Source organism: Brachyistius frenatus, unplaced genomic scaffold (assembly GCF_029030835.1).
Source record: "Brachyistius frenatus isolate BFR_SWC_R1_liver_20210118 unplaced genomic scaffold, ASM2903083v1 Contig_10, whole genome shotgun sequence".
Lineage (NCBI taxonomy): Eukaryota > Metazoa > Chordata > Actinopteri > Embiotocidae > Brachyistius > Brachyistius frenatus.
In genome coordinates, this window is record NW_027210609.1 from 165,726 (window position 1) to 180,130 (window position 14,405).

Here is a 14,405-nt window from a genome sequence, read left to right on the forward strand (position 1 = left end):
AGCAAACCCTTGGACAAATAGTAGCTGCCCCAAATAATGCCGCATAACATTTTGTAAATTTTGTATCGATTATATCCCAGCAAAACAAGTTTGATTTTTGCCCAAATTTTTTTTATAGCATTGCATATAACTTTTTTTTATTAGATCCATATGATTTATATGTAATGGTTTCAATTTTAAAATACAACGTCGCCAAAGCACACCAGACTATTTTCAATTCTACAAAGGCGCGATGGGGCACAATGTAATCTTTCCTAGGACCTTCTTAAAGCGGTGATCACAGGAAAATTGCTGCTACGACTTAGAAAACAGAGAAAGAGCATACAATCAATTGAGATTACACAGTTTCCGTGTGATTTAATTTGTTATTTAGACCCGTGTTATTCTGTTAAGTTACCCCCACTACAGTGCACATTTATTGAAATAACTGCTACAACTCAAAACCGGTTTACGATTTGGTGCTCGCTGGGTGGGCATTATCCCCAGTCCCGAGCTAGGCTAGCGGGGGAGCTAACTAACGTGAACTGCCGCTGCTCGGCCGTAAGCAACCACGCAGCAGTCAACCCGAGTAAGTTCATCATTTGTGTCTTTCCCCTGATGTACTATCTAGTCACCGGTTTGTACAGTTTTTGTTTTTTTTACACCACGGAGGGTGTTTTGGAGTTAACTGTGCGTGGGACGCTATCTCGATTCAGCTAACCTTTCGGGGCTAAATTGTTAGCGTATATTTATTTTCCTGAAACTCTTGTCAAGAGACAAAATTCACGTTTTAAGAATCGTCAACGTTTTGTACTGGCTGTTTTTTTTTTAATACATAATATATATATATTTTTTCCAAAGGTTTCGTTCAAAGACGAGATGTTTCAGTCATTTTTTTTTTTTTTTTTTTTTTTTTTTTTTTAAATGAATGCCGATGGTTTTGGCGTGTTGTTGTAATTGTCGTGTCACCTTTCAATCAGCTGTCTGCGGCTGTTGTCAATTAACAAACCAATTAAATGCTCGCGGCATTTGCAAAAAAAAAAAAAAACTGTCGCCACGTGAGTGAACTCGTCGTTAGTTTCAGTTTATTGTCAGTTTTCAGGGTGTTTCTGGAGGTCGTAGGTGCTGTGGTGTCGGTGTGGGCGTGTATTTTTACTGAACAACTTATTTTTTTGGCCTATTGTCGTTAAAATGTTCATTTAACAATGCGCTATCTGCGATTAACAAATAATCACCGAGCATTAGTAAAAAAAACAACAACAACAAAGCGTATAGTGACGCTGTAGTAGCTTTGGTGTTGTGGAAAAACGCGTGGGTGAGACACACAAGTGTTAAAATGGTAGGGAAACCCCGATTTTGATTATTGTTGTTGCTATTTTGAGGTGTTTGAGGTGTTTTTTTTTTTTTTTTTTTTTAAATGTCATTTGTGTTTCTGGGCAGCGCTACAATGATGCAAAAAAAAAAGAAGAAAAAAAAGCTATCATTGATTGACATGAATGATAAATTGAGTAGCATCCACTGAAGCAATCAGTTAACCTGTATGGCTGTGTTTTCCAGTAGGAAGTGTCCAACCTATGATTCAACTAATGAAGGTAAAAAAATATATATTTTTTCCCTTAACAGGTATAGAGTCATTACTGGGCAAGAAGCTTCTTTTTCCGCCTGAAATCAGTCATGGAGAAAGATGCTTGTGTCGAGCAGAAGAATGGTGACGCCACTGTGGACCAGTCTGAGCAACAGCCAGCAGCAGCAGCAGCAGCAGCACCTTTCAGATACACCAAGGTGATGAGAATACTTGTTGTATTATTGTTTAGGGGCCACTAAGTTCTTCCTAACACAACTTAACCATTATTAATTATTATACAGGAGGAGCTTCTGGAAATAAAAGAATTGCCAGTCTCCAATGAAAGGCCTGAATGTCTCGCTGAGAAATATGACAGGTAAGAATAAAATGACTGACCTTGCGTTTAAGAAATATTAATACCATCCCTTTGACTTAATTTTGACAGTAATTGGGTTAATTACATGACTGGTCATTGGTGTTCCCTCAACTAGTATGAGCTGATGAGAATGAAAAACCTAAAGTATTGTGAGTCTACAACACCAGTGAGTGTCATCTGCAGTTCTAAGATTACGTTGGAGTACATAGGCACCCTTTTTAGCTCCTTTATACAGGCCCGGTACTTTTACAACACAAAGTATTAATAGTAAGGCAAGTGTACATTGATAAGTTGAACACGAGCCAATGCCGTTCTGGCAACATGGTAGTATATTTTTATATCTAAAATATTTTCACCACTTCACCTTTACAGACAGGCTTTTCTGACAGGGAACCGAAGCTGTTGTATAGTTTTCTTCAATGTCAATAGGCACACGGCAACATAAACAAACTAATCAATCGAGGCAAGGGTCGAAACCAGAGCCTGAGTCAATTCCAGAGTTCTGCGAAGTACGATTATTGTTTTCGTCAAGAAGTCCAGTAGCTTTTGAAGAGTAACAGTGTGGTGTGTGCAAACTGAGAAACATCCCTACAGGGTTTGTAGTTCCTCTCATGGGAGTGCCAGAAATGTTTAGTGTGAAAGTGCCAAAGGAGATGAATCACTTTTGTCATTTTTAACAAAATAAAAATTCAGATTCTATTATAGGATATCATTTTTCACGTGTAAAACCATGAAAATACTGGCATTGTTTTTGACTGCGAGAGCTTAGGAATGCAGAAAATAGCACCTTGTCTTCACACACATCTGAAGTTTGGACCACATCTCAGCATAGAAATCAAAGTATTCAAGTTAAGCCTTGTCCAACTGTCTGTACTGCTGGAATGGTGTGTGTGTGTGTGTGTGTGTGTGTGTGTGTGTGTGTGTGTGTGTGTGTGTGTGTGTGTGTGTGTGTGTGTGTGTGTGTGTGTGTGTGTGTGTGTGTGTGTGTGTAACGGGGTTCACAAACCCATAGCTGGAGAACTAACAGTAGCCTGTGACCCGGTTGTGAGTAGATCAAGGAAGGTCCAAACAATATGCACTTTTCCCACACATAGACTTACTTGGTCAGGCCGCTCGGCTATATTTGGAGATCAATTTCAGCATTTTAACTCCTCAGAGAACAACACTGTCAAAGCGATTGATTAATGAGTGGACAATCTCCCCTCACTCCCTTTACTTCGTCTGCTCCAAACTGTGTCAGTGCAGCAGAGATTCAGCTCTGGCCTGGGTGAGACACACAGAGATCAGAAATTAGGTAAATAACATAAATACAATGTTTTGAACTGGACAACAGTGGGGCCAGAGCTATAAAGCGAGTGCCTGTCACTGAGTGAGTGAAGGATCAAAGTTACACCGCAGGTAAGATGAACGCTGCGACACTTCAAATTAACAGCCTCCAGTTTCACATAGGGTCCAGCCATATACTAGGTTTTGACCTAGACATGCGCTTCTTTCAGGAGGGCCAGGGGGTCCCAATTGAAGGGGAAACACTGGATTTCTCTCGTTAATTCTTATATTAGAATGATTTATTTGACACTTTTCAAACCTGTTTAGATCATTAGAGGCAGTGTTGGTTTGAGCCAGATGAGCAGTGGCCGTTCAGCAGTTTGAAACAGGCACATTCAAGGGAGATTTTGTTTTCCAAGTACACGTATTGTATGGATTGCATTCAGATTTGAATTTTTATGTTTCATCTCAGTTCACAGCTTTAATGTGACTTGTGTGTATGTTTCATAGTTAATGTTGCAAGGGGAAGAAAAACAAAAACAAAGCTAATCATATTAAGACTTTTACCCAGTGGAGAGTTCAATCAGTTTTTTTGTAAGCTAGTTATGTACATCTTTAATTGTTGGTTCAAATGGTGTTTTTGATACAGTGAAGGTGTCTGGGATCCTGAGAAATGGCATGCCTCACTGTATCCCACTTCAGAGCGAAACTCTCCAGTGGAAGGTTTTAAGAAGGACTACGTGGATGATAGAGTTCCTTTGAAACGAAGAATCCCAGGTAAATGACTGATTGTGGCCAATACCAGAAATCTGCGCACTTAGAATTAAACCAAAACAAATGTGAAATTTACCCTGTGCTCTTGGGAATCTTGAGGTCTACTAACAAGTCTAGAAGCAGAAAAAAATATTATCTTGCATAATCTTTTGCTATTGTGTTGCTCATTAATGAATATGCTGCAAAACACAACTGTTTCCTTGTTGTAATGTGACTGTGGGTGTAGTCTGCGTACTCTAAATAAACCCAACCTATTTTCTTCATTTCATCCAGATCCCCGTGAGCGGCTAAAGGAAGATGATCTGGATGTGATTCTGAGCCCACAGCGACGTAGCTTTGGAGGTGGATGTCAAGGCAATGCTGCACCTGCACCCCACCCTCGTCGCCCAATCAGCCCCCTGGAAAATAAGGAAAATGAGACCCTCCGTCTAGGAGGGGCACGCAGAATTGGCAGTGGACGCATAATTGCTGCCCGTGCCTTTGAGAGAGAAACCCGTGCAGAGAAGGAGAGGGAACGTGAGAGAGACTTTAAGGATAAAAGATTCAGGGTTGGTGTTCATTGCTTTCAGTCCATCCATAATGCATACCCCTTAGGGTTAGGATGTTGAGGCATACAATGCATTGAGGTTGCCATCTCTTTAAAAAGCCATTATGGAAGCCACATATACCCCTCAGTTTGTTTGTCAAAGCTACATTTGAAAATAAGATAATTTTAAGGATAACATTTGAAAGTTTTAAAAAGGTTTTTTTAGACAATTGCATTCTAGCAATGTATACAAATATTTACTATCAACATGACAAGAATGGTGTTCTACTGTGTAATTGTTTGCAGAGAGATTTTGGTGACAAACGTGTGTTTAGCGAAAGGAGAAGGAATGACTCGTATGCAGAGGAGGAGCCAGAGTGGTTCTCAGCGGGTCCCACCAGCCAGTCTGAGACAATTGAGCTTATTGGATTTGACGACAAAATCCTGGAAGATGATAAACGCAAAACTAGGCGATCAAGGAAGCGGACAGAGTCCGTGAAAGAAGGTAGGTCAAAGCTTTGGTTGATATTTTTAAAAGTTTACCAACATGTATTATTCTTTGGAAAACTACCCTAATGTGACTATTATGTTAAAACTGTCACATTTATCCTGTGCAGCAGTGGAATGTAATGGTGGACTGGCTGAGGAGCAAGATGTGGGTTTGCAGTCGACAGCTGATCAGGAAGTTCCTCACCCTGATGTTTTGCCAGAGCAGTCGACTGGAGACTTTGACTTCAATGAATTCTTCAATCTAGAGAAGACCATGCCAGGACTGGCCTCTGTAAGTACTGAGGTGCACTGTGCTTTTGTACGGGTAAAAGGTGTCGACATCACAGATGAATAACTCTTAAAGCCTTATCAATGTTTTTTTTTGTTTTTTTTTTCTTTATGCAGTATTATAATCACTATAAGCTTAACAGTAGAAGTTTTCAAGTGCCCTCCTCCAAGCCAGACTTACAGGTCATTTATTTTTTAAGCTTGTTTTATACAGTCTTTTAGTTGGTAGAGTTGCAGTTGTGGCCCAGTTTTAGCCTATTAATTTCAAGGTCTGCTCATATCCCAAGTTTGTGTTTTATAAAACTGAATAAGCTGATTTTAAATTGAGTGTGCAAAATACTATGTGTCAGCTGGATATCACTGAACTTGGTCTTTGGAGAGTACTGTCGCTGACTGGTGTACTTTCATGATATTTTCTTTGGGCTCTTGTAGGGGGTCAACGAAAGGTTAAAAAGGTATCGACAATCCAAATTTAAGCCCATCATTTAAAGCTAAGTTAGACCCTCCGACTGACTGGAGAGATCCAAACTCAATGAAAATGTCGTGTACTGGCTAGTTTGTGGCAATAAATTATAAAGGGTCAAACAGCAGTGCATTCACTGCCCTCAGGCTTCTAGCACATTTTGTGCTGAATCAATGCTCTAAATGCAAGTTCCTCATTTGATCTCACACCCTTTGTTAGGCAGATTTTTGTTTCCCAGTCTGTTTTACAGGCTCCTGTTTCTGTCTTGCAGATGATAGAGGATGTTTTGGGAGAAGGCCCTGTATCGGCTAGCCGCTTCAGTCAGTGGTTCTCCAGTAATCTGAGCCCATCAGGCAGCCGGTCCAGCAGTTTGCGGTCCACCCCTCATGAGGAGCTGGAAAAACTTGCAGGTAAGGGATTTGATTTCACCCAAAGGAAGGTCCTGTAAGGGCTAATTATTGGGTTCAACGTCCCCGTGTGCTAACTGATGCAGATTTTGAATGTGTGCATTAACGGCAGACGTGCACAGACGTTTCATTCATACTACAATTGAGGTGCGTGCCGGTCTGCTCCATGGACTTGAAGCAGGCCGGTCAGTGCTCAGGATTTCTAGAGAACAAACTGCAGCACCTGCAAAGTCCAGCAGCATCTCCTTCAATTACAAACAGACCTACTCTGTTGTTCTCAAAGCTGCATATGATGCACATTATTGCTTCACAATGTCGGACGTGGGGGCAGATAGTTGTGAAAGTCATGGCTGCTTATTTTGGACTTAACATCATCTGTGTATCCGTGAAAGATTATAAAGGTTTGAAATGTCTTTGCACAGCCTTTCCTCAAAATAAACATCCATATTGTTTTCCTGGTGCATACGCAGTAAGCACACTTGGTCACAAATTTTGGGCTGCATGTGGATGTTTCCAGCGACTTCTGCATGGATCCTTGCGAACTTGGCCAGATGATGAAATTTACGTCACGCAGACCCTTGTGGACATATAAAACACAAAGTGGCCTTAACTGTGCAGGAATAGCACTCTTTGGGGAAGCTGTGTGTCGGTAGCCCCGCTCCCTCCGCCTATTGCTCACAGCATCAGGCCTCACTGTGATTATGCTGAAGCGTAGCCAAAACAATTATGCAGTGAATTTGGGTCTGGTATGACCAGGCTGGTATTTTCACAGGCTTCAGAATTAAAACCCCAAGATCAGACACATTTTCTTCAAAAGCAGCCTTAATGATTCCTGAGAAACGAGTGCAATTCTGCATTCTTGCTTTGTAGTGTCCATCCATAAAAAGACTTAAATTACTCTGTTGGATGTCCTAAATCTTGGACTGTTTTGCTTCTTTGAAGGGCTTGAGCCACGATGCAGATCCCCCAGCCAGGGCCCGGTCTCCTTCTTCACACCTATTCAGTCATCGGAGTGCAAGGAGAAGGTGGACATTCTGGAGCTCCTGCACAAAGCCAAAATAGACCTGAAGCCCCTTCTTTCCACCCTCTCGGTCAACAAGGCTCGGTTACGGGAAAGTAGTGAGTGCCAGTTCATTACAACTTTTCCACAGCCGAGTTGTACTGAAAGTGTCGTCTGACTTGAAAAAAATCTTAAGCCTCGCTTTTTAGTGTTTAAAGTGACGTACATCCTCTTAGACAAATCACGCTTTCAGGTGTCTTTGACAGTTTTCCTGTGCCAATTAGTGCTTATCGTTGCATCTCTAATGCAGTGTATTACATCCTGCTGCTAAGTTCTTACACTCTCTGAAGACAGTAGGCTTTTTTTTTTTTAATTTATTTTTTTATAACCTTTAAAGTTTCTTACTGTTTTTGGCTTGATCACCCTTTCAGATCATTCAGTCTCTGCTACTTAGGAGTCCTATTACAGCTCTTAAAATCTGAGTTTTATCAGATGGAGTTCTAAGAATGTTTTTTAAATTTTCACATAATTAAAATGAAATGGTAACTTCCGAATTCACTAGTGGGTGGACCTTTTTTGTTTTGACAGTGCTACAAAACTCAATATATTTATCTATTTTCCTCTCCAGCCAACTGTGGAGTGGTGCTCTCCCTGGAGGAGGTGGAGGGAGAGATGAAAGGGATGAAGCTTCACTCTGAACCACACGGCCAAATAAAAAGAAAGATGGCACCTCCACAGAAAGGAAATGGCACACCCTTCATGGCTGAGCATTTAGAGAATGCTTTAACTGGTGGCTCCAGCAGTCGTCCACGCTCACGTGACACAGACATGTCGGCCTTCAATAAACTGGTCAGCAGCATGAAGGCAAGTGGAACTCTGCCAACTCACCCCAAAACCAACACAAACAATGTAAGTATTAGTGTATATACTGTTTTATGTTGCCACAGGTTTACACTGGATAAGTAACATCGCTGTGCATGTTGCGTTTGAGCGCCTAAAATGGGACCCTGTGTAATGCTACATGCAAGCTTTCAAATTTGAACAACCCTTTCTGAAAAATGTCATGAACTAGAAAACGATGGGCATAAATTTGATTAACTGTTTTGGATATTGTGGGTTTTTTTTTCATATATTTTGAAATGCCAATTCTGAAAACTGTCCTTTTGTGTAAAAGAAAAAAAAAAGATAGTGAAAAAATAAATTGGACTATTTAAACTACTGAGATGAATACCATGTAAAATGTAGCTGGACAAAGAATCTTTTAGGGAAAATTACATTGGTGTGTTAATCCAAAGCATTATGGGCTTGGACATGTGCGTATCCATCTCAGTGGGATTGCTGTTTTGCAGTTTAGTGAGGAAACTGTATTGCGTCGCACCACATTTTCATTCTCTCTGTACACAGCAGCAACCCTCCGAGCAAGCTGTGGTCACTTTGTCTGATGCTCAAGTACAGCAGAAGAACATTTTCCAGGTGCGTATGTTGATGATCTTAGGATAGTATTGACAAACATTTCAGTACAGATCTACTCTGAATATATCTTCAATGTTGGTAGAACCAGACTAATTGTAAGGCCAAAAGCAGGGAAAAACAGTTTTGTGCAGCAGATGGAATGTAAACCAAAGAGCAAGAAAAAAAACAACAACAGCTGCTAATTTGTGGCACGGTCTTGCTGCCACCAGTGTTGGTTAGGGAGGTTATGAGAATACATATTTCAGCACCAAGATGATGACAAAATTCTTAAATGCTTATGTAAACTAGAGGCTGTTCCTGTGGGTGAAAATGTAAAGTTTATACAAGCAGTTTGGTACAAACAGTATACTCTTTCTATAAACATTGTTTATACCTGTTCAGGTATTGTTTTTTTTTTTTTTCTTTCTTCCCCCCCAAGATAAGGAAATCTGATGTGCAACTTAAGTTTTCAAATACAGTGAACCCTCGTTTATCGCGGGGGTTACGTTCCAAATAGAGACCGTGATAGGTGAAATCCGTGAAGTAGTAACCTTTTTTTTTTTTACAATTATTATACAATGAAATACTCCATAATACATTGAAACCAAAGAACAAAACCTTTTTACAGGCCCAAGCATTTGTTTAACAAATAAAAGTACTGCATAAATGTTTTTTTTTTACAAATAACTACTGTACTGTAAAATAATAATTTTAATCATCAATACGAACTGAAGGCTTCAAATTGCTGAGATCGGCACCGCCCCACTGCGACCCGAGTCATTGGATTAGAACGGGAGAAAATGAAAAATGATTATGAAAACAAATACAAAGTACAGTAGGACAAATAGTGACTCGTGTATTTCACTGCTCTTCTGACTGAGCCGCTGCATCCTGACTCCGCTCTGCAGCGGTTCTTTCTTCTAAAGCCGGCGGTGCAGGTGTGGTTTTTCGAGAGAAGAACATAGTTATCGGTAGTTGTTGTCGCTCTTTTTTCTTCTGGGCAAAAAGATTCTTATAAACCGACATGCCACCATCGATTATTTTTAATTTGGCAAGCTGTTTTACGTACGTGTACATATTAAACCGCAACGTTATTGACAAACAGGTAGAGAAGAAGCGGAGAGACTGTTTAGCCAATCAGAATGCAGATGCAAATCCGTGAAGCAGCGAGACCGTGAAAGGTGAACCGCGTTATAGCGAGGGTTCACTGTATGACCAAACTGCAAAGATGAAATGTCTGACAACACTTTGACCTTGTGAGTGCTACATCAAAGAGTGTAGATGTACTTGAGCTTCTGAAGATGCTTCCTAGGTCCCAAGTCGGTAAATTTCCACAGTGAACTTTGAGAAAAAAACTTAATACAAATGATATTTCTCTGTCCAGTTTTGCACTTAAATCTAACTGCCAGAGTTGTAATGTTAACATAAATTTTTCTTCTTGGGAAATGTACGTTCTTTGTTTTATAGGAGCTCTTGGGAGGCCGTAGTAGCTCCCCCACGCAGCTTGGCAGTCTGTTGCGCAGCTCTGAGGCTCAAGAAACTTCTGCCCCGCTCCATGCCCTACTACACAAGGGCCCTTCAGCCCCTCTCTTTCCCCAGAGGGCCCCATCACCTGACTACTTCAATAGTCGGTTGCAAACTTCTGCAGGTAAGTTCACCTTAAAAGTCTTTAAGAGTCCGTGTTGTATGCACCGATGTTCTCTTTATCCACCAGGCTTCGCCTGCATATTCGTACGACCCCCCAAAAATGATTTGCACTCTTAAGTGATCCCAAATGTTTTCTCAGGAAATGATTGTCCTCGAATTACATTTTAGTAGATGGCAAACTGGATCATGAAATGTCTCTTCTTCCTTTCCTGCTTCAAGGATTTCCTGTTGGTCCTCAGCCCATACTGCCAGAACAGTTTGCTGACTTGCACAGGTCCATCAGCCCAGTATCAGCTGCACAGCAGCAGGTAACTCAAATGTTTGAATGCAGTGGACTTGGATTCATAGCTTTGTTGTTGGATAACTGAAAAGATATTTCACACATAATGTTTATTTGGTTTTATTTGCTCATATGTGAATACATAACTGTGTATTGTATATGTAAATTACCATCAAATTTGAAAAAACATATTTTACACATTGTTTGATGTCGTGTACACGGTATGGGAGTTTTCAGTGAAACAGAAGTCACATTGACAGCCCAAATACCTAGCTGTAAAATAAATAAAAAATGTTTTGCTTTTAATTTCAATAATGCAATAACTTGCTTATGATACAGTACAACTTGTTTGAGAAAGGTAACACGTCCTGATATCTGCTGTGTATTGTTCGTCCAGATGAGGGTGCTTTCTATGCCTGTGAATCAGGCTGACCTGGAAGCTCTGGCGTTCCAGCAGGACCTTGCTTTACATGCCCACCACTCATTCCAGTCAGGCTACAACAAACAATCCCTGGACATGTCTTTTCGCAACAGGTTTGTGTTGAGCTTTTTTTATTTTTTTTTATTATTATTCAATTCTATTCTCATATTGCCCATTTTCGATATATTCATGATGAAATAATACATGTTAAATGTGATTGATGCTTCCTTGTTTATTCAGCAATCTTAAAATCCTACAGTATTAAGGACACATTTGTATTGGACTACAGGTTTTATCGGCTAGTTTTAGCAACTAGAATGATGGTAAATGTATCTTGGTCTGTTGCATGTTATTGCAGTACAACCATTAGTTTTCCTCTTAACAACCACGGTAATTATTTTGCTACCTATTTGCAAACATCGGTGTACTAATTTTATGCATATAAACGAAGATGACGAGGTGACGTGGTTGCTGCTTATATATGGCACGTGTGTGTGTGCGCGTGTGATCCACAGGCCACAGCGTGTTAATCGCTCCCCAGGACCTCAACCTGCTGGAAGAAACTCTCCAGGAAATCCGGTCACCAGCATGGTGAGCATAAATGTTACTCGCCACACTGGTTTTTCAGTAGTTCAGTAAAGACTAACTTCTCATTATTGGGAGTATTAATTTGTTGTATTTTTTTTTTTTTTTTTTTTAACATGGCAGTTGTCCCCGTCATTTACACCAACATCTGTGATCCGCAAAATGTATGCGACTAAAGAGAAAAGCAGAGATGAACCATCGAGTCGTTCCGAGAGCAAGGAGGACGCGGCGGCACACTCTCAAGGAGGTACAAAGGAATTATTTACCTACAACCACTTGATTTGACCTTTTTCAGTTGACGTAATGCAGTACTATAATATTGAAAATGTGGGTTGCGTTTACAGGCAGCAGCTCCCCAAAGCTATACCTGGAAGCAATGGATGGAAATGTTGCCCAGTCAGGGGGAGTAAAGACCGGCTCGCAGACCTTGCATAGCAAGGACCATGAGCGTCTCAGATCTGGCTCCACCGGACATCATACGGCCGCTATGATACCTCCAGGACCTTCCTCATCTTTTCCTCGACCAATGTACCCGGTACCGCTGCTATCCCATGTACCCGTGGTGCGCCCTCCTCCTCAGCTCCACCCTAACATGGTTCAAAGAATGCTGGCGCAGGGTATCCAGCCCCAGCAGCTCGGACCTGCCCTTGTGCAAGCAGGTTAGTGTTATTTCCCCAAACACTCTCATCTTTTGTACAAACCTGTATATTTAACCGTTACAGCTTTTTGTAAATGACCTGATGTTACAGCTTTGACCTAGATTAGTTTCTGATGGACTTTTTTGAATTGTACTTTCAAGGTATATTTCCATCACATGTTGACCTTGCACAACTTCAAGGCTTGCCTCCTGCTCTGCTGGGACAACCGCTGTACCCTCTTGGTGCAACAGGTCATCCACTTCTACCTCCCAGAGCCAATACTCAGATACAGATAGCAGTAATGCAGCAGCAACTTCAGCAACAAAGACCAAGTGAGTGGAAAAATTGTCAGCTATTACGACTCGGTGTGAGCATGTGGTAGCAGCAGCATTATGTCTCTACAGTAGTTTTGGATTATCTAAATGTTTACAACTTGGCGTGTCAGTACTCTGCTTCTTAGATATTCAAGTGATTCTGCATGAAGAAAGTATTTTGTAATTTACAGGCTTTCAGTTTTCAAACTGTACAAAGTGCCAAGCACTGATCAGAAACTATTGTACTGTGCTTGAACATAATATATCATATATCTTTATAATATGGTATTTGTGTCAGCAATCGGATTACATTATTTTGTCTTATCTTGCAGTGCATCCCAGTCAGTCACAGAGCCAAGGCCCCCACCGGACAAATGGCTCCCAGCGACACGAGGCCAGCCCCCCTCTAGGCCTCTCCAAGTGGTTTGGATCAGACGTGCTAGAGCAGCCGCTGCCCTCCATGCCGGCCAAGGTCATAAGTGTAGATGAATTGGAGTTCCGGCCATAAGAACCAAAAAACAATGTGCTGGAAAGTGAGATTTTTTTTTTTTCCCCCCCTTTTGCCCATCTCCACCTCCTCATTACCATGAAAATGTGAACTTTAGTTTGAAAGACAGTGCACAGAACGGGACATCCTAACCATACCATGCTTCGTCTTAAACCTTGAAGTCACTGCTTTTGAAGAGATGAGTGATGGAGAAATGTATTGCCAGCTGAGTGATCTTTGTTGTTTTTTTTTTTATTATTTGTTTTTTGTATTAGACTCTGCACAGTAAATAATGTATAGGCCCAATTGTACAGACCGTGGGAAGAATCTTATTCTGTGTATATAGCTATGGTGTTTTTCTTGGTAAGGGGAAGTGTGAAACAATCCTGCAGTTAAACTGAAAACTGCGAGAGACAAAGTCACCAAGAGCTGGTAGCATTCCTTTGTCGTGTCCACCTTTAATTTTCCCCTGAACTACACTGAGAGGGCCACTGTTGGTGGGAATTGTTGGGTTGATGAGTAACTTTAGTGCATACTTCCACCTTTCCTTTGTGGCATGGGCTAGTGGCCCTTTTCTGTAGAAATGGAGTATTTCAAGACGCCTCCAGGGGATACAGAGAGCTGGTTGTGCCTTTTTGTTTTTGTTTTTTTTCCTTTTAACTGTATCCTCTCCAATCCTACCTGTCACAAGGGGGGCAGCACTGCTCACACAGTCATTTTTGAGGGTGGTTGGGATTCAGTTTCTTTTTGTGTGCTATTAAGTTATAAAAAGCACAGATAGAGTTAATAAATAAAATCTTGAGTGAAAAGCTTTAATTGTTTTTTTTTTCTAAATGATTTTGTTTTCTCTATTTATTGCTGGTTTGAGCTCAGTGGGTGAATGCGTACTCCTGACACTTTATTAAGGTACACCTGTACAATTTCACACGGTAACGAGACACCTAGTTGGCTTTAAATTTGACCTCTGCCAAGCTTATGAAAGCCTAACTGTTATTTCAGGTGTTATTTCAACTATGTTAATGATGAGGTCATACTTTGTGGTGGTGTTATTCTGGACTGTATTAGACTGAAATGTGTATAATTTTTTGCCTACCTGTTTTGCATGTACGTACACACGTGGAGTAAATTATGAAGAGATAATGCAGCACAGAACCACTAACTACAATCCCATTTATAACATAGTTGACTCTTGGTATCAACAAAACTGCATTGAAGGCTTTATAATTTGTCTTGGATCACATTAGATTTTATTTTACAGGTTTACCTATTAATTTTTTTTTTTTTTTAAATGGTTTGAGAGTAAATCTGAACCTTGTAGCTATTCAAAACTAGTGAATGCGATTTATGTATTTACTCTTAATGGACTAACTTGAAAATTGCTAAAAAAAAAATTGTCCTACATCTTCTTTCCTGTCACCCAAAATATTGGGACAGAATATTTTAGTTGTG

General features: G+C 40.6%; 1 protein-coding gene across 5 annotated transcripts; it reads left to right on the forward strand.

Moving 5' to 3' along the window:
* The first annotated feature begins 250 nt into the window (after nucleotides 1–250).
* On the forward strand, nucleotides 251–13,772 carry eif4enif1 (eukaryotic translation initiation factor 4E nuclear import factor 1). 5 transcript variants are annotated; one of them, XM_069690643.1, is made up of 19 exons: nucleotides 251–568; nucleotides 1,603–1,761; nucleotides 1,846–1,919; nucleotides 3,835–3,962; nucleotides 4,233–4,507; nucleotides 4,792–4,990; nucleotides 5,103–5,266; nucleotides 5,997–6,135; nucleotides 7,075–7,251; nucleotides 7,761–8,041; nucleotides 8,540–8,605; nucleotides 10,052–10,232; nucleotides 10,451–10,539; nucleotides 10,909–11,045; nucleotides 11,448–11,523; nucleotides 11,641–11,764; nucleotides 11,862–12,176; nucleotides 12,317–12,487; nucleotides 12,802–13,772. In XM_069690643.1, exons 2-19 carry the CDS (start codon nucleotides 1,654–1,656, stop codon nucleotides 12,975–12,977), a joined length of 2,880 nt encoding a protein of 959 aa, XP_069546744.1. In that variant the 5' UTR covers nucleotides 251–568; nucleotides 1,603–1,653; the 3' UTR covers nucleotides 12,978–13,772. The 5 variants fall into 5 exon arrangements, with proteins under 5 accessions (XP_069546744.1, XP_069546745.1, XP_069546746.1 ...); XM_069690644.1 differs by having other exon boundaries at nucleotides 7,761–7,996; nucleotides 8,537–8,605; XM_069690645.1 differs by having other exon boundaries at nucleotides 7,761–7,996.
* Nucleotides 13,773–14,405: the final 633 nt, after the last annotated feature.

What these genes read in the sequence shown, in the direction of transcription:
- eif4enif1 (XM_069690642.1), top strand. Translation starts at nt 1,654, where the DNA reads ATGGAGAAAGATGCTTGTGTCGAGCAGAAGAATGGTGACGCCACTGTG. An exon ending in GACATGTCTTTTCGCAACAG is followed by an intron (nt 11,046 to 11,447) that starts GTTTGTGTTGAG and finishes TGTGATCCACAG; the next exon opens with GCCACAGCGTGTTAATCGCT. An exon ending in ACTTCAGCAACAAAGACCAA is followed by an intron (nt 12,488 to 12,801) that starts GTGAGTGGAAAA and finishes CTTATCTTGCAG; the next exon opens with TGCATCCCAGTCAGTCACAG.